The sequence below is a fragment of the Tamandua tetradactyla genome, chromosome 2 (genome assembly GCF_023851605.1).
Source record: "Tamandua tetradactyla isolate mTamTet1 chromosome 2, mTamTet1.pri, whole genome shotgun sequence".
Taxonomy (NCBI): domain Eukaryota; kingdom Metazoa; phylum Chordata; class Mammalia; order Pilosa; family Myrmecophagidae; genus Tamandua; species Tamandua tetradactyla.
In genome coordinates this window covers 15,698,835-15,726,114 of record NC_135328.1, presented here as the reverse complement: position 1 = coordinate 15,726,114, position 27,280 = coordinate 15,698,835, and the positions used below count along the sequence as shown (strand labels likewise).

The 27,280-nt window shown below is 48.5% G+C and overlaps 1 protein-coding gene across 1 annotated transcript in view; it reads left to right on the top strand.

The window, feature by feature from the left end:
• The window catches only part of GABBR2 (gamma-aminobutyric acid type B receptor subunit 2), a 399,248-nt gene that overhangs the window by 180,935 nt on the left and 191,033 nt on the right, over window positions 1-27,280 (top strand). Inside the window, exon 4 of the mRNA XM_077140179.1 lies at window positions 23,263-23,364. Coding sequence (XP_076996294.1) covers window positions 23,263-23,364 — 102 coding nt within the window. The remainder of the gene's footprint in view (window positions 1-23,262; window positions 23,365-27,280) is intronic.

Genomic DNA, 27,280 nt, shown 5'->3' with positions numbered 1-27,280 from the left:
CCCTGTATCTTCACCACCGCATGTTATTTATCTGCCTTTTTTATTATAGCCATCCTAGTGGGAAAAAATGGTATCTCATTGTAGTTTTGGTTTGCATTTCCCTCGTGCCTAATGATGTTGATCATTTGGTCATGTGCTTATCAGCCATTGGTGTATCTTTTCAGAAGAAATGTCTTCTCTCAAACCCTTTGCCCATTTTTTAATTAGGTTGTTTTTTCGTTGTTTAGTTATAAAAGTTCATTATATATTCTGGATACCAGAACCTTATGAAATACATGATTCACAGATATTTTCTCTCATTGTGTGGGTTGATTTTCACTTTCTTTATATTGTCCTTTGCACAAAACTTTTTTAATTTGATGAAGTCCAAATTACTTATTTTTTTTTTTGTAGTTTTTGCTTTTGTTATCCTATTTAAGGAACCATTGCCTAATCCAAGGAACACCTGTGTTCCCTCCAAGAGTGTTTTAGTTTTAACTCTTAACACGTAGGTCTTCAAAACCTTTTGTGTTAACTTTTGTATGTGGTGTGAGGTAGGGGTCCAAATTTATTCTTTTGCACCGGATACCCAGTTCTCCCTGCATTATTTGTTGAAAAGACGATTCTTTCCCTATTGAACAGCATTGGTGCTATTGCTGAAAATCAGTTGTCGGTAGCTAGAGTGTGGATTTATTTCTGGGCTACTGAGGAGCTTTTAAAATAAAGAGGGATTTGATCTGCCTTAAGTTTTGGAAGGATCATGTGGTCGCGGAATGGAGATGGGAGACCAGTTAGGAGGCTATTGAAATAATCCAGGGTAGACATGAGGGTGACTCAAAGCAGGTGTTGAGAATCAATCAGACTCTTGATGTATTTTGACAGCAAAGCTGACAAGATTTCCAGACGGAATGGATGTGTGATGGAAGAAAAGGTAAAGGCATGAAGGATGGTGCCCTAATTTTTTAACTGAGCGACTGATTTATTAACCTTGGGAAGGCTATAAAAGAGTAAGTTTCAGAGAAGAAAATCAGAAGTTAGTTCAGGCATGCCTATTGGACATCCAGATGGAGAGAGTGAGTAGGCAGTTGAATAAATGAGACAAGTTCAGATTTATATTAAACCATGTAAGCATCCCTGAAATAAACCTTTCTGGGTTAAATGCTGCAGTATTCTTTTAATCAATTTACTGATCCAGTATGTATTTTTTTCTGTAAGTACACATGATATTGTACTTGTATTTTGCTCTGATTGTGCCATTGGTATCAGATTTTTAATTTTTTTATCATTATCAGATTTAGATTTTAGGGTTTTCTAGTTTTACAACATGAATTAGGCTTTCCATCTTTTCAGGGGCCCGAGAATAGTTTCTTAGAACCTACAAAAATTGGTTGTTCTTTGAAAATCAAAAAAGATGGGTCTGTGAACTCATCTAGGACCTTGCCTCCACTCCTTTTGGTAAGTTGTTTTTGTGGCTCCTTCTGTGCTTACTGATTACTGCAGATTTCTGCTTCTTGGGTGGATTTTAGCACCCTATGTATTCCCTCAAATGGTCCATTTCCTTGTGGTTTTTAAAATTTATTGGCATGTATCTGAGTGCAGTTTTTTAAATCTCTGCATCTTTTGTTATACATCATTTTCTTGTTACAAATGTGTTTTTCATATTTTTCCTTGACTAAAGACGGGCTAGTTCGTTCTTTTGTTGAGGTAACTGGTAATAACATCTTCAATTCAGGATGAAAACTGGTCACATTTCTTATTTTTCTAAACGAAATTGAACGTGACTCAGGCATCCCACCAGCCAGGTTGGCAGAAGTGAGCAGCTCCCTCTCGAAGGTCACTCTTCTCCCAGCCGCCCTCATGGTGTTTCCCACCCAAGGCTGGGGGTGCCTCTGCTTCCTGCTGCCATTTTGTGGTGCTTTTGGTTATTGCCTCTGATCCGGGTCCCTGGGCATAATTCTGGCATGTTCCATCTCCTCCCAGAATGCTGCTTCCATGAGGTCCTAGGGTGCAACTTCTAGGGAATAGCCTCTTCACTTCTGCTGGTCGCCAGTTCCAGGATCAGAACACATCGTGGGGAGTGGCTTCGTTTCTTCCCCTGCATCCACAACCTCTGTTGTCTTTCTCTTCTCAGATAGCCACATCCCCAAGGGTCAGAGATGGCTCCTTTTAGAACCCTACTTAAAAATGGACCGATCATTCCATTTTTGCTACATAGTAGAGCTATCTGCACATCTTTCTTACCATGGACACTTTAGCATGATTGTTTTGGGGGTGTACATGCCTCACCCTAAAGGGGACAGCCCCTCCCAGGGATGAACACGTCCTGTAGACATTTATCTTGTCAAAACACAGAATGAAAAACACAAGTTAAGTCTTCAGTGACGCATCCTGTTTTTACCTCCCCAAGGACCAGTTCTTGGATTTTTATTGACTCTGCTTCTCTTTATCTACCTCCTAACTTATTTGCTTCTGGTTTTATCTTTATTAATATCTTCCTTCCTTAATTATGTTTGTTTTGCCTTTTTTAAACTTCTTGATTTACATGTGTGTTACTTTTTTTGCTTAATATTAAATGTATTTAAACACATAAATTTGTTTTTGATTATGGCTTTGGCCAAATCCTACACTTTTAGCTAACAAATATCTCATTCTCATTGGAATGAAAATATTCTATAATTGCATTTTAAGTTTGAAATATTAGGCTTCTACTTCCTTAAGCACCAACATAAACATGCAGTAATATCTATTGTAAACTACAGAAATGAGCACACTTTATTACTTCCCATCCCTCATCACCTCTTATAGTGTATTATTATAATTTGAGATTTTTATTTCGTTTTGTTCTTCACATTGTGGATATTCTTTTTCCACTGTTATTTGAGATATTGGCCTTGCTTTGAAGCCAGATTACATAAACTATGATTTTAATATTCAGATCCATATTTGTATAGCTTCAACATCTATCAATGTATCTTTCATGAGTTTTTTGTTTTGTAATTTCTCTCTGTGTAGCCTGAATACCTCTGAGTAACGTTTTTCAGGAAGGTATATGGATTTATATTGACCATAACCTTGCAGAGATTACGCACAGTTTCTCTGTTTTTACTCCTGTGAATGACACATTATGTAAGTACCGATTCCTGTCCCCATAATACTCGTCCTTAAACCTCTACAGACATTACATCAGTGTTATCGTGAACTGATGCAATCTGATTTGGTTCCTTCGTAGATGAGTCTTTTTTTAAAAATCCTCTGCTAGATTCCTGTAAGAGTCTTTCTTTATCCTTGAAATTAAAAGACAAAAAATAGCACGTCTCATGACTTCCTGTGTTGTCTAAAATACGGTTACTGTTTTTATTTGGAAAATTGGGTCTTCAGCCCACAAAAATTTTCTTCTGTTATGTCTTTGATTACTATTCTTTTGTTCTGATAGCTTTTTTAAAAATACGGTAATTCCTAGTGAATCCCCCATTGTTTATTCTCCATAGTATTGTCTCTCTGGCCGTTTATCTTTTAGTTCTTGTCCTCCACATTCTGAGAGAACATCTCAGCGTTATCTTCCACAGTATCCCTCAGTTTTCTACGATAAGTTCTGCTCGTTACTGATTCTAGTGCTTCTTAAAATTCTCATAACATTGTTCATTTCCTGTCATGATTAACTTACACTGCCAGATTTCTTTTAATTTCCATCTCTTTTATTTTATATTCCATTTCTTACTTCTTAGAGACCAGGTTTTCTTTGCTCTCCTTGAAGTACAAAATGGACCCTGCCCTTACTTCTGTTTCCTTTAGTGAATCTTTATGGAAACCAGACTCTTCCTCTCCTTGCTTTCCTTGTGTGTTTCCTTATGTCCCAGAAAGTCTTCCTAGGGGCCATGTATGCTCTAGGACTTCTTTTGACCCAGTCTTTGCGGGAACATCAGTGACTTCTCCTTGGAGCTCCCTCATTGTTTTGTCTTCATGCTATTCCGTTCCTCACTTAACATATTAATCTGGAAGACTGCATGGTGATATTTCATATTACAACCCAGATACCTGCAGCCTGAAGGGCTTGGGGAGCAATTTGGGGCTATAAGCATTTCTTCTTTCTGGGTGTCTTCTTGGGGCCTGTTGACACAGTAGCTCCAGATGTTTGCGTTTCCTTCTAACCTCCTCCCTGGTTCTCTTGCCTGCTGTGCCTGGGAGACGCCCAGGCTGCAACACTGAGCTTGCAGGGGCTCTGCTGCTTTTCTAGCCCCATGGCCCAGCCCCTCCCGAAGGCTGTTGGGCTGCCTTCACGGTGGCCTCTGCACCCTCCTGGACCCATCGGAGGCAGCGTGGGGGGCCGTGTCAGCGCCCACCTTCCCGCCAGCACCACCCGCTGTCTCTGGAGGCAGCACCGTGAGTCAGCCCTCAATCTGGCTCCACTGGCACTGGCCCTTGCAGAAATTCCTCAAAGTCGGCGGCAGTTTGGTGGCACCCTTCCCTGTTTCCACTGCTGAAGCAGATCCCCTCTATTTTTATATTCCCTTGGTCCTTGCTGTCACTTTCAGAAGTGACAGTTCCCACAGGTGGGAGCTGAACATCTGTGCACTGCTCTCCCACCTTTCCCCGAAGCTTTGATGCTGACGTCGTGACCCACATGTCTTGGCTTCCTGGGGCTGCCATCAAAATGTACCATAAGCTGGGCAGCTTCTGACATCAGAAATGTATGGTCTCCTAGTTCCGGACACCAGAAGTCCAAAACCGAGGTGTTAGAGGGACCGTGCTCCCTTGGAGACCCGTCACGGAGGGCTCCCCCAGCCTCTTCCAGCTTCTGGTTTTGGTCAGCTACCCTGGCATCCCTGGCTTCTGGTCACCACCCTTCAGTCTCTGCCTGCATCATCATGTGGCCTCTGTGTCTGTCTGTTCTCCTCTGGTAAGGCCCCCAGTCCTCTTGGGTCAGGTCTCTCCCAGTTCCAATTTGGTATCATCTTAACTCATCACATCTGCAAAGACCTTGTTTCCAAGCAGGGCCACGTTCCCGGGTACCAGGGTTGTGACTTGAGCGTGTCTGTTTAGAGGACATATTTTGAGCTCTAATACCACACTTCGTACTTTGATAGACTGATGGCCAAGGACCCTTGGGCATTCCCTTTCCTGTGCCTCCTTTTTAAATTCCTCATATCGATTGGCCTTCGTCGTATCTGGTTTTGAAGTTCTCCCTGGCATTTTCCCTCTCCCGCTGAAATTTCAGCTCAGCATCCTCTTGATGAGACAAGTCATTCTCCCACTAAGCCCGGTGCTCTCGGCCTTTGGGCAGGGAGTGGCATCCCCTGCCAGGGGCTCATCTTCCAACCTCCAAAGCCGCATCCTGCCCTTCAGCAGTACTGATGGAGTTTCCCACATCCTCGTTTCTTGGCCAAAGTTATGACCCTCAAGGGAAAAAGGAGCAGAAGCCACCCCCTGTCCCCTGCCCTCAAGTCCCCAGTCCCCTTCCTGCACCTTGAGTTTCAGTAGAGAGCCACTCGCTTCCTTCTGGCACACCCAGGCCCCGCGGTGTGAATCAGCATGCGTGGGCAGCAGGCGGGAGGGGCTTTGCAGAGGCTCCCCCTGTCTCTGCTTGGCTGCCCACCCCAGGAAGACGATACTTCACACAACTTATCACCCTAAGGCTGTGAACAGCTGCCTCCCCACCCCCCAGGGGAGTCACCCAGGCTGCAACTCCCAGGCTGGTGAAAGAATTCCTCCCCACCCAGCACGGGTGCCTGCACCTCCCCTTCGGGGTTTCAGGGGGTGTGGGGTAACTTTCTCCTGCAGAAAGGCCTTAGCCAGCCTTCGTGGGATGACACACCTCTGAGGGCCCAGCTGTCCTGGTGCCTCTGAAACACTCCCATTTGTTCAGCCTCACCCCTGGTAGACACTCAGCATATGTTAGTTTATCTTAACTTGCGTCACAACTCTGAGAAAAAGGTTTACAGATGAGAAAAGGGTACAGAGAGGTTGCTTGCTTGTCTGGGGTTGCCCAGCCGTTGGTGGCCCAGACAGCTTACACCAAGGGCCACCCTACTCCAAAGGCCACACCCTGCTTCTCGACCACTGCCTTCCCAGAGGAGAAATTAGGAATCCAGGCTCCTTGTTGTGGGTTTACAGCAGGGGTCAGAAAACTGTGGGCCCACAAGCCAAATCCAGCCTCCTACTTTTGTAAATGAAGTTTTCTTGGAACCCGTTTGTTTTTTATGGGTCTTTTGCAAGAGTTGAGTAGTAGCTGCAGTGTGGGACCCACAAATGCTAAAATATTTACTCTCAAGCTCTTTACTGAAGGAGTTTGCTGATCCTTGGGCTGTGGAAAGAGCTAGATCTGACATTAAATGCTAAGCTCACTACTTGTGGCTGTGTGGTTTCGGGGCAGATGACTCAACATCTCTGAACCTCATTTGACTTTCTCATAAAATGGCCATAATGATACCTTTTGGGTTTATACCAAGGTTAGAAGTTAGCATGAGCACACAAGTGAGGGGTTGTCATTTTGTCTCCTCTTTTCCTGCCTACTACAGACAGATGTGAGACCATCTTTACTTTTGCTGTTTGGCTTCCTTTCTGGAATGTTCTGGCATTTCTGTCAATGAACGCTTCATATTCTCTGATGCCCTAGAGCACAGGTACTCCCTAGGCTGAAGCTCCTCTTTACAACACTGGGCAGCAGGCAGATGAGAGGGAAGATTCTTTGGCCTCATCATTTGTCCAGCCAGTCCTGGGGATTCTGGCAGGGTTGCTGGGCCCCCAGGAGCTCACAGCCTGGGGCCGGTGGACAGGCAAACAAGCCGTGACCCCAACCCTAACCTTGGTGACTCTGGATTTTGGTCCCCTTTGGAAAATTCCACTTAGCCTCTGCAGAGTAAATACCTGTTCCCCGGAGTCTCTGGGTACTGCTCATGGGAAGATACATTATAAAAACTGCTTAGCTGAGCATAGCTTCAAACCCCACTGCCCGGCTGACGGCCTGCTCAGCACTTTGGAGCAGTGTCGGCCCCGGACCTGGTCGGCTCACCTGGCCCTCTGGCTCCCTCCCAGAATACACACTCAGCACCTCTGTGGGCCGGGCTGGCTCCACGGCTGTGGTGATGGGAAGGGCAGACTGTCTTTCTGACCTTGACGGAGCTGCCGAAAGCTCAACACCTCTCCTTATCTGAGCAGCCCCAACATTGTTCCTGGCCGTGCAGCCCCGAGGCTGGAGAGATGCCAGGGAGGCACTGTACCCCACATCACAGCCTCCCAATGACTCCAGGCCAGAGCCAAGAAAAAGCAGGTCTTGAAGAGAGAAACAGAGAATGGAGGTATTCAGAGAGGGCAGGCATACCTCATTTCAGAATCTAGGAAGACTTCCTGGAGGAGGAGTTGTTGGGGACAGGATTTAAAGGATAAAAGTAGAACAGAAATCAGAAATCTGAAGTGTTTGGTTAGTGGTGAAAATGAGTTCTAAAGATACGGGTGGTTCTTGTTATTCAGGCATTATTTTCTATAAAGTTACTGTGAACACTGAAGTAGGGGGTGCTGATCCCTTTCTCCTGGGGAAAATACAGGGTTAGATTCTTGAAAGCCTCTGGCCACAACATTTCCTCAATCTATAAGTACCTAACCTTGTTTTTTTGTATGTTTCTGTCTAAAGACATCCCATTTAGTATATATTGTTGATTCATTAATATGGAACTCATAGCCAACCGTACTGAATGAAGCTTCTCTGACAAACGGGTTTTCTCCCTGAGCCGATCCCAGCTCTTCTTGCCCTCAGGAACGCTAGACAGCACTTCGGCACTGCGCCGGGGAGCCATTTAAAGCAGCAGAGTCACTGACAAAAAGCACAAGATGTGAAAATTATGAACTCAATGAACAGTGGAAAGGAAACTTGCCTACAGCCTGCGAGCCACGATGAGAAGCAGGGCGTCCCCTCCATTCACCTCTGCTGGGAATGGGCAGATTGGGCGCCTAAAATACATTGCTTCTCTAGGCGTGGCCATGAGTGGCCATGAGAGCACCGTGTTTACTGGGACATTAGCGAGTGGGTAGACTCGGAAATGTGGAATTCAGGGATGATGCAGGCAGGGCAGGGGGACGCTGCGTGCGGCGACAATGGGAAGGAGCCGGCACCAGAAATTAAACTAGTTGAGTTGGCGTCTCAGGGATACAAGTAGTTTCGATCGCTTTCCTCAGAATTTCTTGGAAGTTTTTACTCTAACTTTGGTGAGTTGAGTCAAAAGACCTGTGACTGTTCTGAGTTACTGTGTGCCTCCTGCTGCAGAGAGGACCCCTGAGTGGGCACCCCCTCTCTCCCCGAGCTCCCTGGGCTCTCTGCATGGGTGACGTGTTTCAGGGGCTGAGGGCTGGTTTGGGCGGAGCCGGTGCGTGTATGGGCCCCGGACTGCCAGGCCTGTGCAGGAGGTTTATGGGCGGGTCTCAGGATGTGTCGGACGATGGGAGAGGGAGGCAGGGTGGGCACAGGGGCACATGAACCTGCCATGCAGTTGCAGCTGGGCCACAGCCAAGACCGCTGGGAGCCGCAGAGCCGGGGTGGGCCTTTTGGAGAGATTCTGAATTGAGGCAAGGAGGGGGAGGGTGGCTGGGTTGGTGGGTGTCCTGGAAAGGGGCTGTGACCTTGAATGAAGCTTCTCCCTTTGGTCAAGGGCAAAGCTATAGCCCAGAGTCATCAATAGGCAACCCTGGTGGCAGCAGGGTGGGGGAGGGGAAGGGAGTGCCTGGGTCTGACGGAAGGTTCTGGCAGAGAACCATAGTCTCCATTACAAGCCCTTGGGGAATGCGGAGGCTAGGCTCAGACTGGGGCAGCCTAAAAGGGGGTGCTGTCAACCAGGGGTTCCCATACCCTCTATGCTGCTGAGAGTCCCAGGGTGGTTTGTGCGGACACAGGGTGCCTGGCTTCCCTCCCCCACCCCCCAGCAGGCTCAGACCCTCCCTGCATTCCTGGGGAAGGGTGCAGAGACACAGCTTCAGCAGTGCTGAACCCCAGCGTGCTGGGGTCGGGGGCGCTTTCGGTTCCGTTGAGTGTTTGCCCAGGCAGGAAACAGCCGCAGCCAGCCCGAGGGAAGCCCCCATCCCCCAGGGATTTAGGGGAAGGGTCCTGGAAGGGCAGCAGCTGGTGGCTCTCTTGGGGGAGCACTTTTCTCTTGCTCCTTGTTATGAGTTGAAAAAGATAGGCTGGAGTCTAATCCCCAGCAGAAAGTGACCTTATCTGGAAACAGGGTCATTCGGGATAGAATTCGGCAGGTTGAGATGAGGTCACACCGGCTTGGGGTGGGCCCTGAATCCAATGCGAGTGGTGTCCTTATAAGAGGAGGGAATGAGGAGACAGGCAGAGGGGAGGGTGGGCTCCGTGCCTGCGGCCCTGGGCGCTCGGCCCCGCCTGCACCCCGAGTGTGTACTCCCACCTCCAGGACCGAGGGCATCAGTTCTGTGCTTTGGAGCTGCCCAGCTGTCCGCAGGGCCCTGGTGGACAGACAGACTGCCTAAAAGTTCCAGCTTTGGGCTTCCCTGTGGCAGGAGGGCAAGCCCCTACCCCTTGCAGAGCCTCAGTTTCCCCAGTTGCCCAGCGAAGGCAGGCGGGCTGGTGGTCCTGACCCTGCGCTTTCCGCAGAGGTGGAGGGAGTGGGTTTCAGCGTCTCACTAGCTTTGCCTGCTGAGCACATAGGGCTCCCTTGGCAGTGACCAAGGGGTGGTGGCGGAAGGGTACCATGGGCCTCTGCCCACCTCCTCTTTTATCACCCTCCAACTCTTTTTCCCCAGTTCTGCCCTTGGTCTCTCCTGAGCATCCGATGGCCAGCTTTGTGTCTGACCCCAGGGACATGGAGAGGGCTCAGCCCAGCCCTAGAACCCCCAGTGTATGGGGGAGACCCCCAAGTAAAGGGTCTGTGGGAACTCAGCCTCTGGGCCAACCTGAACCTCTCTTCTTCCTCCACCCTCCTCTTGGGGGCTTGGACTCAAGAGTTTCCATCATGCTCCCTGCCTTGCTGTGTGACCTTGGGCAAGCAACCTCACCTTTTAAACACATTTTCTGTAAAATGGGATAATAGTGGCAGTAGCTTTATAATAGTGGCCAGGATCCTCCCTGTGCACTTGCAGAGAGGGGAGAAGTGGGGGCTAGAGGAGGAGCAGAGGGAGGGGAAGGAAGAGGCGCAGGCTCTGGGAGCACTTTCTTCTTTGTGTCCTAAGGCATCCCTTCCCTTTGGTTCCCCCCTCACCCCCACCCCAGATCTGGAGCCCTGGAGGAAGAAGGGCAGTAGAGGGGTTCAGGTGCTGGGGCCCCAGGACGTCAGAGCCGGTCCGCAGATTCAAGGACTGAGAACCCACCTTGGAAAAGAAAACTGGAAAGGGAACTGCACATAAGACATGCAGAGAGTACCCAGGATGTCGGAGAAGGCTCCTCCACCCTCTACCACGAGGTGAGGTGAGGACCCTCGAATCCCACTACTTCTCTAGCTCACCAGCCATCTGACCCTGGCCTGTCACTGCATGGGTGAGCACAGGCACCCCTGGATCTGTCGTCACCGGGGTGCAGCATGGAGAACCCGCTCCATCTGATGCATGAACCCCTCTTATAACAGCCCCACCTCTGCTTGCACATCTGCAGTGATGGGGAACTCACTCTCTAGGGGCGGGGTGGGGGAGACTCTCCCATTCTTGAATCGCTCTCCAGCTAAAAGTTCTGCCTCCAAAGCAACATCAGCTTCCTGGTGGCTTCCCCCGATGGTCCTGGCTCGTCCCTTGTCTTGGTGCCAGCTCCCCAGGGAGTTACAGACAGAGTTGTGTCTCAATCCCAGACTGCTCCGCGAGGCCCCTCTCCTTCGCTTAGCTGTTTCTTAGTGGCACAGTGCAAGGGTGGAGCTCGGAGAGCAGAGCTATTTTGAATTCTACTATCTTGAGTGCTCTCAGGTGGGATTTCTTCACTATCTCTCCTCTGTTTTGATGTCAGAGATGCAATTTTCTTATTTCCAGTTTCCTGTAGAGGTTTGCATCCATCAGCTTAACTGGATATCCCCATTTTATTAATATGCCCAAATTTTTGTAAATATTGACTGAATCCTGTGAGTCTGCTGCAACTAAAATCATAGGTACTTTGTCATAAGAGAAGCTGCAAGGTACTAATGACTGACTTCTCTGAAGGCCGAGAGCATGGCAAGAGCGTGGGGGAAATGGCAAACAAAAGGAAGACCTCTGGTTGGGGAGTCCAAGTGGGGAATTGTGTGCATTAATCAGAACGGGGGCTGGGGCCTGTGGCCCTCCTTCCCCAGCAGCCCCGTACTGGGCTTACGGGGACCCCCGATGGACGATATAGGGACTCTCGGGTGCTCTCTGTTTAGCCAGGGAGAGTGGCCTTGAGTTCAGAGCAGGTGTCAGTGCCAGCTTGGGAATGAGGGAAGGCTGCCTGAAGGAGGGGGATGTGTCTGAGGGTGGCTAGGCAATCATGGTCAAAGCTTGTGAGTCTGGAATTTCTAAAACTGTGCAAGGCTGACCGATGGGGAGAGAAGATGTGATAGATGAGTCATCCGTCCCACCCCCGTGAGTTTGGATCCTGGGTGTGTCCCTGCCCCAGCGTAGGTGGTTCTGGGAGATGGGCCTTGGAGGAACATGAGGTGGATCGGGGAAGAGGAGCCCTCTAAGGGACTGCTGTGGCGGGGTGGGCCCCAGGGTGGGTCCTGGTGGGGGAGGACGGTCTGCTCAAGCCAGCTCAGCCAGTTGGGGTCTCTGCCAGCAGGTGGGAGCTGTGGCAAGGGCTGGACAATTCGTGACCGGTGTGTCTCAATGTGAGTGGGACGGCAGGGTGCAGGCTGCAGGTCCCAGCTACCCTCCACCAGGCAGGTGCAGCACAGCCTCGATGTGCATTTTGCCCGTTCTGTCATCCGTCGCATAGTTTCGGGTCACTTGTTCCAAACCAGGCACTAAATCCGACGCTGGGAATAAACCAAACAATCCTGCCCCGCCTCCTTGCTGGAGCAGGCATTTTAGTCAGCACACGTGCCAGGTGCTTTCCAGCCAGCCCGAAGGTCGGAGGCCTGGACTCTTTGGCCCTGAGCCCCCAGCTCCACCTTGCTGCGACCCTGCGGCTCACCGACGTCTCCTTATCATTATGCTCTTGGTGACTCTGGAGAAGGGGAGTCTCCTCTCCAGCACCCCAGCCAGTTCTGCTTGCACACCTCTGCTGACGGGGAGGTCACTCTCTACCAAGGCAGCCTTTTCCCTCATCAGGAAGTTCTTTGACCTGTTGGCCCCCCTCCGCGTGGGAGTGCCCAGAAGCAGGCTGCCCTCTCTGGCTCCTGACAGCTCTTCAGTCTTTGAAGTCAGAACTCAGTTCCTGCCTGGGTCTGCTCTTCTCCAGGCTAATTTTTTAATTAGTTTAAATTAATGGTAGTTCCTGGGGAGCTCCAGCCCCAGTAAAAATGACCTGAATTATTTAAAGATTTGAGTATTTCCAAAGTCTGTTTATCCTCATTAGCATCTTAAACTACAGCAGTGCCCTCTGCTTCTAACGAGCCACATTTTACCATGTTCCATATTTTAATGGATTTTACCTGAATGAACTGTTTAATCAAGCAAAGACGCATCTCATGAATGAACAGAAGTAAATCTATAATTATACACTTTAGTCAGGTAAGAGGAGTGACATTTCAGCACAATCCAGGGCTATATATAGCGAGCACATTTGAATGACAAAGTAGGTTACCGCGGCTTCCATTGGAGATCTGGGAATTCGCTCTACTCTCAAGTTCATTTCGTAACCTAATTAGACTTTTCAAAGAGTTGTAAAGTGCATGTGGCGCAGAACTGGTTCTCCCCAACTTCACCTGGATGTCTGTCTTTCTGGAAGCTTCCACAGCCACTCCAGGGATTACTGGCCACTGCCGCCAAGTGTCCTGAGGGGTCCTTGCAACCTCCAGCATTGGCTGTAAGTTTCACCTGCTCAGCCCGGGTCCAGCCTGGCCAGGACACGTGGCTGGAACGTGGTGACTTGTAGCCATGATACCCTGTTTCTCTCTCCTCCCTTTCTTGCTTTTTCTCCCTCCTGTCTTCTTTCTTTCTTTCCATTCTTCTTTCTAACATACTCAGAATTGGTTCATGATGTTAGGGGCAGGAGTGGAAGGATTGGAAATTAAAGTGGGAGGTACCTATTAGGTTCCACTTGAGGAATCCCAGGTGTAAAGGAAGATGGTGGCCTGGATCTAGGAAGGTGGGGAGAGGTGGCAGATATATATATTTTTAGGTCAGAAGCTCTGATTTCATTGGTTTAGGATGCAGCCAGGGCATCGGTTGTATTTTAATTCTTATAGATGATGCTGATGTACGGGCTAGAAACCTGCATTTTGGCCCCAACTTTATGAAAGACCCTGAGCCAGAACTTTCCTACTAAGTAGGGCCCCCATTGACCCCCTGAAACTGTGTGAGGTGATGCATGTTTAGTGTTTTAAGCCACTAAGTTGTGGGATCATTTGTTACGCAGTGGTAGGTAACTGAGACAGATTATGAGTTGCCCTAAATGTGTCCCCAAATCAGTCCCTTCTTGCCACTAGCCCTCCCCACCATCCATGCTTTTGAGTCTCTCATCTGCGTTATGCTGTGCCAGCGCCCTCACTGGTCTCTCAGTTCCTCTCATCACCCCCCTACCCCAGCAGCTGGTCCCGCAGCAGCCTGGGTGATCAGTTCGAAATGTAGTTCTGATGGTTTCACCCCTTTGTTTGAAGTCTGTGCTGGCTTTCCCTTGTGCTTGAGATCAAGACCGGAATCTTTAACGTGAAATAAAAGGTGCTTAGGGGCTGCCCCTCCTCCTTTTTCTCCTGTCGCTCTGCCACCCGCTGCCACCCCTGTCCCCTGTCCAGCCCAGCTGGGTCTTCTAGGTTCTCATTCACTCCAAGCCCTGCTGCTCAGCCTGGGCCCTTCCCTGCCCACCTCTTGGACAGGGGCTGACATCTCCCTTTCCCAGAACTTGAGAGCCCTTGACTCATAGGTAATTGCATGTTTCTGGGGTGTCACCAGATTAATGCTTCTCACCCCCACTTCTCAGAGATCCAGGACAGTGAATGGTTTGAGCCCCAGTATGACCTCACACTATGAGTTGTCAGTTTCTTGGGTGAATGGATGCATGAATGAGGAGGGGACAATGGATGGATGGTTGGGTAGGTGGGTGGATGGGTGGATGGGAGAAGGGAAGGAGGAAGGGAGGGAAGGGTGATAGATGGAGGGAGGCAGGAAAGGAGGGAAGGAGGAATGGTTGGATGGGTGGGTGGATGACGGATGGGTGGGTGGATGGATAGGTGGATGGATGACGGATAGGTGGATGGATGGATAGGTGGGTAAATGAGACTATGAGGAGCAAACAGAACCTCATTATGGAAAAAACAAGGCACCAAGGAGGTTATGAGATGGAATTTCACCCCAGGAATAATGCGAGAGCCCAGATTGGGGGCATGAGGTCTGAGACGTCCCTTTGGCTGGCCTGTGGGGGCTGAGCCCCTCAGGCTCCTGACCTTGGGCTCCTTATATCGCCTTGATGGTGTGTGGAGAGTGTCCAGGGCTGGGATGGGGCGAAGGGGGAGCCTGTAGAGGCAGGAACTTACCTGCCCCCCAACCATGGGCAGCAGCAGTTGTAGGCGGCACAGCCTGGTGGATATGGCCCTGGGAACTTGAAGCAGGGGCAGTGCAGGCAGGGGGCAGTCCAACCCGAGTGACGATGGGGCCTCCATACGGTCACCTCATAAGCCCGGGTGTGGGGTCCTGCGGCTCTGGCATCTGACGGTGTTTGCTGGCGAGCTGCAGTCCTTCAGAGCCGGTGGAGTGGCTCCGCGGGCTTCTTGGGGACCTAGTGGACCCACATCGTGCTTGACCTAGGGCACGTGACACAAGTTCCTGTGAGCAAGAAACTGCTCCCGAGTAGCCAGCTCACCTGCTCCCCCTTCCCAGTCCTGTGTGCTTTCTGGTCTTCTCTCTGAATCCTTTTCCTCCGCCGGTGGGTCTGCTTCTCCACCTGCACCTCGTGGGCCTGGAAAAGGATGCAAACTCAGCCTGTGGCCATGCTTCCCCAGAAGGACATGTCCCACCGCCCCTCCCTCCGGGGACCAGCTGGAGGGAGGTGTCTGCAGACCAGGAGTCCCCCTGACCGTCTCTCTGCTTGGCCTGAGCAGCTCTGACCCTTCAGTTCCTGGATTTCTCCCACAGCCACTGTTTCTTCTTGCACGATGCTGGACTTCCCTAGAGCGCCAAGTCAAATGTGAACATTCTTGGATTCGGAGGTCTGGTTCCCAAGACTGTGCCTGGAATAGTCATCAGACCTTTGCACAATGCAGTCCCCATGATGATGTCTCCCCACGGGGTCTCAGTCCCTGTCCCAGCCACCGCCCTCCCCTCTAAGCATGAACTGCTTTGTCACCTTCCCCAATAGAAGGCAGCTGTCACTGGGTCCAGCACTCTGGCCATGGTCAGAGGTAGACTGATCAGAGGAGCACTGTCCCCTGAATTCTAGATTTGATACTGTGCTGGTTTAAAAGTATTAAGTACCCCAGAAAAGGCACGTTTTAATCCTGAGCCAAAATTATGGGAGCAACGGTTTCTTTTAATCCTGATTCAGGACTGTAGATTGGAAACTTGATTAAGTTATCTCGACAGAGATGTGGCACAACCAATTGTGGATGTGACCTTTGATTAGATGGAAGTGTAACTCCATCCATTCCAGGCGGGTCTTAATTGATTAGTTTACTGGAATCCTTTAAAAGAGGACACATTTGGAGAGAGTCCAAAATGACAGAAGCCTCAGGAATGACAGAAGCCTCAGGAATGACAGAGCTGACAGAGAGAGGTAATACAGATGCTGACACTTAGAATACAAAGACACAGATGTTTGGAGATGCTTGGAGCTCAGCAGATATCTCTATGAGATCTTAAGCAAGCCAGGACCTAAGAGAGCAAGGGAAGCCAAGAGTTGAAAGCCAGCCCTGGAGAAGCAAAATAAGGAACAGGCACTGAAAGCAATGGAGCCCAGGAGCAAGGGACAAGCAGATACCAGCCAGGTGACTTCCCAGCTGACAGAGGTGCTCCTGACCCATCGACCTTCTTTGAATTGAAATATCTTTACCTGGATGACTTAGTTTAGACATTTTTATAGTCTTAGAAATGTAAACTTGTAACTTATTAAATTTCCTTTTTAAAAAGCCATTCCAGTTCTGGTATATCACCTTCTGGCAGCTTACAAACTAATACAGATAGCTTTGGAAATGTGGCTCCTTCCAGACTTGCTCACACTTGGGTAGTTGCCTTACTCAGTTGACATATTCTGGTCTCCTAATCAAGGAAAACAAATCCAGGTCATTTAAAAAAGCTTTCATATCCTTGTCAATGGTTTACTTAAAACTGACCCTGCTTTCTTTAGGATGGTCATTGTCAAACTTCAGCATACCTCGGAATCTTCTGGAGGGCGGATTATGATGCAAATTGCTGGGTCTCACCACCGTGGATCTGATTCTGTAGGTTTGGGGTGAGACCTGAGAATTGGCCTTTCAACCAAGTTCCCAGGCGACCACACTTTGAGAACCACTGTTTTAGGGACCTGCTTTCTCATGTGACCTTGGGTTTGCTGTCCATACAATTAATTGAGGAAAAATATCAACAGCTTTTGCCCCAAGCCTCCTACCCTGATTATTAATCCCTGGGTTCAAGAGTTTGGGCCACCTCGACGTTAGAAGGAGCACAGCCCCCAACACCCCTTTCCTTTTGATACCAACTGCAAATTCAGGGGATTCCCGAGAGCACCCTCAGGTTTGATGATTCTCTGGAAGGCCTTAGAGAGCTCCCTGAAAGCTCTTAGACTCACAGGTATGATGTATCAAGGGGAAAGGGGACGGATTCACATCAGCCAAGGGGAGAATAGGGGGTGCAGTCTGGGAGGGCTCTAACTGAAAAAAGCTTCTGTCGTCCTCTCTCATGGAGTTGGGACCCATCACCCTCTGGGTTTCCGTGTGTGACAAACACATAACAGTATCATCATCTGGGAAAGCTCAACTGAACTCGGCATTCCTAGTTTTTATTGGGGCTCCATTACATAGCAGTGATTGACTGACTGATTGATCCTGTCGGCAGGTCGACTCATCCTGCTTGACCCAAGTCCCCACCCTAAATCACGTTGTTGGACCAAGGGTCCTGGCCACAGATCACCCTCCAGGAACCACGGTCAAAGGCCAAACCTCTTGATGGACAAGAGGCACTGGGTCCTGACCCACCTGTTCTCCCTGGTGCCAGGTGACATCAGCTTCTCCTAGGTTTCATCCAGTGACCTGAATTCCTTGCTCCACAAGCAAGGAGAGGCCTCCTCTGCCTGGGTGCTGGCCCGAGAGGCCCTAACCTTAAGGAGCCTGACCTTTCCCCTCCCCACTTCTGGCAGCACTGGATGTCCTGCCCCAGGATGTCTTCATGTCCCTTGTCCATGTGAGTCTCCTGCCCATCTGACTCTCCCTTCCAGGGGCTGGGCAGCCTTCCTCTCTGTCCCCTTTCCCAGCCCACCAGCGCCCGTCTCTCTACATTCTCCTGGATGCCCAAGGTCTTGCAGGATAGCAGACTCCTAATTAGGCCCCTGTGGCACCCTGGCCACACTTCACCTGAGTGTGTGTGTGTGTGTGTGTGTGTGCGCGTGTGTGCGTGTGTGCACGAGCATGTGATTTCCTTGGGGAGTGAGGGCTACTCATTTTCCGGAAGAACGTATTTCTGCTCTTATCATGGAGTTGAAGAGAAAAACAGGATTCACTTTGTAGAAATGCGGTGTATCGCTGTTTTAGTTTCCCAGCTACTGAAACAAATACCGTATGTGGGTTGGCTTAAAGAATGGGGATTTATTGGCTCATGGTTTTGAGGGTAGGAGGAGTCAGCGAGGTGATGCTTTCTCCCTAAAGATTGTGGGGTTCTGGGGCAGGGGGCTGATTGCTGGCGATTTTGGGTCTTGGCTTATCTGACACATGGCGATGCACAGGGCAGCATTTCTCCCTTATCTTCTGGCTTCCATTGGCTTCCGGCTTCTTCTCATGGTTCCTCTCTCCATTTGGTTTTCACTCTGCCAGCAAAGGATTCCAGTAATCCGAACTAAAGACCAACCTGGGGCCACCCCTTAACTGAAGGAACATCTCGAAGAGATCCTACTGACAGTACGTGGGTCCCCACCTACCAGAATGGGACCAGACACATGTCCAAACTGGGGCACACAGTTCAACCCACCGCCACAGCACCCTGCTAGGAGATATCAGCCCCACTGGACAAGAGACACCTGCCTTTCCAGAAGGGAAAATAGGCATTTACAAACATTTCCAGCTTACTTGGCGAGTCTTTGACCAGTGTGCCAAATGAAGTTTCTGTCCCCGTGTGAGGATGTGGATTTTTTTTTCCTTCTGAGGGAGAGTGACGGTATTTCTTCTCTTTCCTTGGGTTGTTTTAAAATGCTGTTGGTTATTGAGCTCCTCCATCTGCTTTCCCTGCAAACACCCATTAGATGCTCAAATTGAAGGCGGAGTCCCTAGTGCTGAAGTTAGAGGCAGTGATGGCCTCTAATGGCCGGCTGCACCGGCCGTCGGCTCCGACCCCTGCTGGTCCTCAGGCCTCGGGGACAACCACATCTGCCGGAACCCAGATCCTCATAGAAGAGCTGGTACAGAAATGAGGGAGAGCACTGGACAGGGAGTCACCTCGGCTTCCTCATCAGTCAGACCAGGGGTGAGATGAGATGACTCCAAGGGGTGTTTCCTTTGATTTTTAGTTCTGACTGCTGAGGTAGTATTCTGCCATGAGTGTAAATGGCTCTCACGTGTATACTTACACACACACACACACACACGCACACACACACACACACACGCAGGGACGCCCCAAGCATTGATGGCGTTGGGTGCTTTGTTTGACTCCTGGAAACAGTAGTTCCAGCTTTTAGACAGTGTGCAGAACTTGAGGGCTTACGGAGCTGGTCCAAATCCCTGGTGTTCTCAGGGGGCCTCGAAGCAACCCTGTGGGTTCCATGATCCATCCAGCCCCTCCCACTCCCCCATTTTCCAAATGGAAAGACTGAGGCTCAGAAGCAGTCGAGTGTGAAAGGGGAGCTGGGCTAGAATCTATATGCCAAGGCGTTTGTGCATCAACTGTGTTACTTTCCAAACGGGCATGTTTTGTGCGTTTCATCATTGCTGCTACACAAAGCTGATGGCAGGACCCCAAAACCAAAAAGGATTTGAGGCTGCAGAAATAAATCACAAGGGCAAAAATCAGCTTTTCTCAATCAAGTAGTTCCCCATCTCCAGTCAAAAACTAATCATGACATGACTCCCTGGGATAAACCTGGCCCTGTCACTATGAGTTCAAAAATGCCATCCTGAGCAAAGGGGAAAAAGAACTATAACAAATAAGGTATCAGTGGCTGAGAGAGTGGAATAGAGTAGAGAGGCTACTCTAGGGGTCACTCTCAAACGAGCTTCTGTTAGACATGGCTACCTATCATAACTTGCCAAACCCCAACCAAAACCATTCCAAACCTGAAGAACACCTAAGGTATTTTATAAGATTCTGCCAAGGTTCCATGCACTAGGGTAACTTTCCAAAACCTGCAACCTCCAGATAGGTCCCTGGACCAGGTAAGTCCTGAAGTGCAGAGGGCTTATAAAACTATAAAATCTAAGCTAATCTTAACCACAACCACTAGTTCCCTACCCCATCCCATATTATCAGCAGCCCCTTCCAACCTGAAAAAGTTAGAATGGGCATAGCCCAAATACCCCTAAAGAGTGGGAGAAAGATCAAAGGTGATGGTGGAGTTATACAGAGAAGGTAGCATTTAACAAACGAGTATGAGTACTGAATCATTAAATTGATATCTCTTTTAGTCTCTAGTACTTTAGAGCAGCTAGAAGTAAAACACCTAAAATTGTGGAATTGTAACCCATACCAAACTCTGAAATCTGTTCTATAATGAATTGTTGCAATGTGCTTTGAAATTTATTACTTTTTTGTATATATGTTATGTTTCACAAAAAAACAAAAACGAATTGTGTTTTGCAGGATGTTGGCTTAAAGATTGGTTTCAAGATCTTTTTTGATAATTTAAATGTATAAAGTATGCATAAAGTGTTTTTGTTAAGGGCAAAGAAAGTACTTCTTCTCCTAAAGTAAAATAACTGTTGCCGAATGAGAAGCAGGAATATGTAGGACAAAATGGATGGATTGGAAAGTTGAAGTCTTGTTGGAAATGAATTTTATTGGCTGTGGTTGAGGTTGGCTAAGATTTTATAGTTTTATAAGCTTTTTTTAATAGTTTTCTTAGATGTATCTTCATGAAAAACATGAATTTGGTTTTCACTCTTAAAATGACAATGTTGTCTGAGATTATTTGTTTGCTCTTAATGAAAAGCTATAAAAGGTTTTTAACAAAAAAAAGATATGGAACATGTTTCTATTTTAGTAAGATTCTGAAGATCATCCTTCAACTCTAGCAATTTTCTCATTAATTCTCCCTTTATATGTTAGATCCCTTCTGTTAGATACTTGTATGTTGTAATTGATTTTAGTTTAATGTTATAGTGCCACAAATTCTCTACTTTCCTTGTTTTAAGAAAGTTTATATTCACTCCTTATAAAGCTTCTTGAAACTCAAATTTCATATAGGTTTATGCATATGTATTTACAATATATATAAATTTTATAATTGTTAGACTAAAAAATAATAGTAATATCCATTCTAGTGGGAGAAAGATGGCATCTCATTGCTGTTTTGATTTGCATTTCCCTGAAATGCAAAAGCTGAGTATCTTTTGATGCATTTATTATCCGTTTTTATGTCTTTGGAGAAATGTCTATTCAAATCTTTTGCTCATTTTTAAATTGAGTGCTGTGTCTTGTTGTTGTTGAGTTGTGCAAGTTATTTAAATATGCTGGCTACTAAAGCCTTATCAGATATATGGTTTTGAAATATTTTCTTCCATTCTGAAAAAAAAAACTAATCATGGACAAGTTTCACCCTGAAATGTGGCAGCTCCTTTCTTTAAAAAAAAAAAATCCATTGTGAAGTATTTCAAGCATGCAGTAAAGCACAGAATGAAATGACAAACACCTAAAGATTCACCACCCAGTATTAATGATATTCACATTTTGCTCCTTTTGCCTCAAAGGAATTTGAAAGAAATAGAGTGCTGCAGCTACCGAGCAGTTCCCCTTGTTGTCCTTCTATGGTGGTGGCTGCCCAGTGGCCACCTGGATTTTCTGTTAGATTTAGGGTCAAATTATTCCAATGCACTGATACATGCTTAGGAAGGTTAGAATAAAAAGTGCTTTTAAGGTAATCTTTCAAAAAGGAAGAAACTGAGTCCCCGAGAGAGAAAGGGTCAGAGGGCGCGCTCAGGATCAAGTAAGTCAGTGCCCAGGCTGGGCCTGGAGCACTCCCAGCCCCACCCACGTCTGTCTACTGAAACACGCAACCCTGGTCCCGTCTCTTTATGTCCGAGGCTGCAGAGCCGTGACTCAAGGGCCAGATACAGCCCTCAGATTGGTCTGGTTTGCTCTTTGCTTTGTTCAAACTTAAAAAAAATAATAATAATAGTATCAACATTAAAAACTGGGAGGCTTTAGTTCGTAGGTTTGTTGTTTATAATTTTTAAAAAATGACAGACCTTATATTTTTAAAATCTGAATTTCTGATTTCTCCTTAAAAACATCAGAACGACCCTGAGACCATGTTCTGGCATGCCATGATTAGAGTCAAGCAGCAACTGCTTTCTTTTATTGATTTATTTTATTTTTTATTTTTTTTAACATGGGCAGGCAACAGGAATTGAACCCGGGTCTCTGGCATGGCAGGCAAGAACTCTGTCACTGAGCCACCATGACCCGCCCAACTGCCTTCTTTTAAATGGGTCACATGGTTGGCATTTTACCACAGTCCCCAGCATTCCCTACTACCTCCCACCCAGGCTGCAAGCCTGCAATGACTGGTCCTGCACAGCACTGGTGTGTGCAGCCTTTCCCAGGTATTAGTCATTCTGTGCATCTGCAGACATGGCATTCTGTTCCCTGCCCCTTGCTTCCTCCTCTATTCTGCATCGTTTCATTGAATGTCTTGGCTATTTTTTCACCCCAGAAGTGAAATAACATTGCTAATAAATAATAATGCTCATTTCTTAATTTAACTTATATGGTCAGTTTAGTTGAACACCTTAAGTCCTTAAGTATGTGGAATCTCTAACAGAGTGTGAGGTGTTGGTTTGCTCAGGTTAGTATGATGCCCTGATAGATCCCAGAGTAATTTGGACAGTGAATAAAGAAGTATTTGCAAGGTCCCCTTGGGGCACTGGGGAGAAAGGAGGAAATATTCAACTTCCCCAGGTGGGGAATTCCTGATATTCTCACAAGCAGTGGGGAGAACCAAATCAGTAGTCTGAGCCCTAGATCTTGGGGTTCAGCCCCACGAAATGTATTCCTACAAAGGATAGGCTAAGCCTACTTATAATTAGGCCTAAAAGTAACCCCCAGAGAACCTCTTTTGTTGCTCAGATGTGGCCTCTCTCTCTAAGCCAACTCAGCAGGTGAACTCACTGCCCTCCCCCACTACATGGGACATGACTCCCAGGGGTGTAAATCTCCTGGTTAACATGGGACAGAACTCCGAGGCGGAACTGGGACCCAGCATTAAGGGATTGAGAAAGCCTTCTTGACCAAAAGGAGGTAGAGAGAAATGAGACAAAATAAAGTCTCAGTGGCTGACAGATTTCAAACAGAGCTGAGAGGTTGTCCTGGAGGTTATTCTTATGCATTATATAGATACCCCTTTTTAGTTTATGGTGGATTGGAGTGGCTAGAGGGAAGTACCTGAAACTGTTGAGCTGTGTTCCAGTAGCCTTGATTCTTGAAGGTGACTGTATAAAGATACAACTCTTACAATGAAAAGAAAAATATTAATGCACAGCATCATCAGAGATGTGACTGGATCATCTCATTTGGAGACGGTGTGGTGCAGCGAAGGCCCCAGCACAAGTGTCAGGACTCGGGTGCCACTCTGGACTCTGCCAGGAACTGCCTGGGCAGCTTCAGGCAATCCCCTTCCCCCTCTGGTCCCCATTGCTTGCATAGCAAGTACAGAGGGGTGGGGGAGACCAGGTGAGCCCCAAGGTCCCACAGGGCATGCTGGGTCATAATGAAGAAGGAAACACTCTCTCCACACTGTTGTGAGGTAGAGCAAATCACCTTGCTCTCTGGGGCCGGTTCCCCAGGACAGGCGTTCTGAACACCCACCCTCTGCTTTCTTTCCGCTGACAGGTGAGGAACGACCTGACCGGGGTCCTGTACGGTGAGGACATTGAGATTTCGGACACTGAAAGCTTCTCCAACGATCCCTGCACCAGCGTCAAAAAGCTTAAGGTATGTGCAGCTGCCTGTGGCCTGGAAGACAGACTGGGGGCTCACTGGTGCCTCCCAAGCCCCACAAACTCCCCTGATTAGGAGACAGTCTCAAGGTCCACCTGTTTCCCCTCCTTCCTGGCACCTCAGCCTCAGAGAGAAACTCCCATGAGCTGGCTTCCCTTGACTTTTCCTTGGCAAGTGCCCAGAACTAGCCAAAGGCCTGATCACCAGAGCTGCAGCAACTTAGAGCTTCCATGGCGATTTTCTCTCTTGGTCTGAGAAGCAAGCAGAGTGCACGTTATTATTGACTCTGCTTAGAAGAGGCTCCGAGAGAGGAAATGTGGTACCCAAGCCCACAGCAAGGAAGTATTACTGCTAGGATTGAAATCCCAGGTTCCTGACCCATCCAGTGACACTTGCTCTAGGTACAGAAAAGTTCAACTAGAAGCTTCTCCAGTTGCAAATGAGTCTCTCACTTTCATCTATCCATTCATTCGGCAAACTTTCTCAGCTGCCTTTTATGTGCCAGGCCTTCTGGGAAAACCTCGCACCTGTCCTTGTCCTCAGATTGCTCACAGCCGGATGAGGAAGACAGATGTCTTTCAGGGGAAACGGGGACAAAGGGGATGTGATTCATCCGCCTCTACAGGCGGCATTTGAGCTGGGCCTGCAGGAGCCCAGCAGGGAAGGCAAGGTGGGGGGGTGAAGATCAGAGGGCAGTGTGGGCATGTTCACCACATGCCTGGGCATCACAGGCTGAAGTGCGAGAGGTTAGGGGGGAGGCCAGGGGCTTGAGCGCCCCAACTAAGAAGTTTTGGTCTTTTATCCTGGAAACAGTAGGGAGCTGCTGGAGGCTTGTAAGCAGATACAGATGTATTGAGAGTTGTGACCTTCCTCTTTTCCTCTCTTAAACTTGCTATTGGGGACTGAATCATTTGCCCCACAAAAGATGTGTTCAAGTCTTAATCTTGTTCCAGGTCTCTGAACTTCATCCAGGTCTCTCTGACTCCCAAAGCCAATGTGCTGTTTCTATAACACCATATTCAGCAACACAGAACTTGGCACAAAAGAGATGCTCAATGAATGTTTGTCGGATGGATAATGGATGGATGGATGGTTGGATGGTACGTAGGTGGGTGGGTGGATAGATGGATGGTGGGTGGATGGATGGTTGGATGGTGGGTAGATGGACTGATGCATGATTGAATGGATAGATGGATGATTGGATGGTGGGTGGATAGATGGATGGATGCATGTATGGGTGATTGAATGGATGGTTGCATGGTGGGTGAGTAGATGATGAGATGATTGAATGAATGGCTGGATGATGGGCGGTGTGGTGGACGGTTGGATGGAATGTGTTGTGGGGACTAACCTGTAAATGAGATCTTCAAAGATTCTATTTAAATGAGACCAAAGTGAGTAAGTGCAGTTCTTAATCCATATGAATGGAGGTGTTATGAAGAGAAGAAATTTGGACTCAGTGAGACTGATGAAGCCAGAAGTAAGTGAAGCAGCTGGGAATAGGGGTTTGCCATGTGATGGATTCTAGGAGAAAGCATACCCTTGACTTTGGACTTCTAGCCTCCCACACTATGAGCTGGCAAATTCCTGTTTTAAGCCGACCGGTATTTGTCATAGCAGCCCCAGCAAACTAAAACTCTAATATTTCAAGTTGTTGGCCCAGAGACTCCAGATGTCAACCGCTAATGGGTCCCTTCTGTCTTGGGCCAACTGGATCACAGGTCACATCCATCAAAGCAGCTGACCATTTAGAGCTCCTGTTTTCCAGACCCCTGAGGCCCTGAAGCCAAGAGAAGCCAAGCTTCATTTGTTTGACTCCTACTCAGGAACAGTTACTGTGCCATGTGCCACTTTCACACTTCCCACAGCCCTGGAAGCTTCTGCAGAAGAGGGAAAGGAGGCCAGGAGAAGTGACAGAGGTGGCTGCAGCCCCCAAAGTCAGACCAGATCTGCCCAGGCTCTTTCCCTGCAGGGGAGGACCAGGATGGGTGGGAGCTGGGCATGGAGGGGAGGGCACCGGAGCTGCAGTGAATTCTCCTGTCACACCCCAGGGCTCCCGCAGCGAGGGCACTTGAAATAGCTTCCTGTGCCTCTGAAGCCCAGCAGAGCTCTGCTGCCTTTCAAGTTTAAAGGCACTAGTTGAAAGTCTGCGGGACTTCGGGAATGGAGCCCAGCATTCTCCTCACCTTGCCATTGTCTGCAATAATAAGGCAAGTGGCCATGATCTTAACAACTCAAAATAGTGGCCGCCCCTCCAGCGCAGTCCAGGGGCCAGGCGTGGAGCCCATGACCTTCCCCAGCTCACTGCCTCCTTCTGACGCTGCCAATGATGTGTGTTACCCATTCACAGACGGGGCTTAAGGAGCCCAGCCCGGCCCACCTGGCTGGAGAGCTGTGGGGTTGGGGTTCCTCGGCCACCCCATGTGACTGCAGTTCCCAACAGGGGTCCTAGCATCCCACAAAATCAGGGGGATGGATTTGGTCCCCAGTGCCTTCCCGTGCAAAAACAATCACCAACCAGGGGAGCAAGGGGGCAGAAGGCGTGACCTGTTGGCTGGTGGTTCGTCTGCCTGGAACCTTCTCCCCCAGATGCCTGCCCTCTCTGAGCTCTCTGCATCTTTGCCTAGCTGTCCCCTTGTCCTAGAAGCTTTGCCCAAGCATCTCATATAAAATCGAAATGCCTGCCCCGCACACTGTCTCTTCCCAAAGTTTTCTCCGTCTCTCTGAACAGCATCTCTTAGGGGTGGAATGTTGTCCTGCAAAAAATGTTAAGATGATATCTTAACCCCCAGGACCTTAGAACGTGACTTTATTTGCAAATGGGGTCATTGTAGATGAATTGGGCCGGTGAGTGTACGATCACACTGGAATAGAGTGGGCCCTTCATCCGGGAGGACTGGGGCCTTCCTAAGAAGGGGGAATTTGGGTACCGAGGCAGACAGCGGGAAGAGTCCGTGTGACAACTGAGGCAGAGAGCGCCGTGGGTGGCCGGCCAGCCGCCACCGAAAGCCAGGCGAGAGGCGTGGGACACAGGGAGCCTTGATTTCCGGCTTCTGGCTTCCAGAACTGGGGCAATTAATTTCTGCTGTGTTAAGCCACCTGGTGAGAGGTGCTTTGTTCGGCACCCTGGGTGCTAAGTCAGTGCCTGACATCAGATTCCTTTTACATGAGGTTCGATGGTCATCAGTCTCCTCTAACTGGGACGTGCACTCCCGGAGGGGGTGTTTTCTGTCTGTCGTGGTCGCTGCTTTGTTCTCCAGCCCCTGGAACCAAATTCTGATTTGCTCAACGATTTGTCGAGTTTGTGTCAAGGAATTACCAAGTTCGGACAGACAAAACAGATACAAGACACACGGACAAAGTCCTCAGAAACAAGGAAAAGGCAGTAACTTCTGGAAAGCTCAGAGAAAAAGCACGTCTACTTTACTGAGGGATGAAATGGAGGTGGTGCAGAGGACGAGGGAAGAAAACGAAATATCAAATAGCAGAATTAAAATCCGCATCGGAGCTAATAGAGAGCAGAGTTAATGGAAGGAAAATAAAAATCAATAACGTGGAGGACAAACTTGAGATGTTTTTCCAGAGTTCGAGGGAAGCAGCCAAAGAGAGCAATCCAGTGAGAGAAAAGATAACAGTTCTGGGGGCTGGAGGAGGATGACGATAAGGAGGAAAAACCAAAACAAAAAACAGAATAGTCACCCCAGTGGCAACAAGCACACCTGCCATGCAGTTCTGGGTTTCTAACACGTTCTCCCACAAGAAGGACCGGGGCTCTTGGGAGGAATCACCGACTCTAAGACTGGGGCAGGAGGTTCCCCAGAAAATCCCAGAGAGGACCCCCAGGAGGTAAGGAAATGCTCAAAGAAAATGACAATGATGGACAAATGCCAAAGAGACACAGGAGCCAACT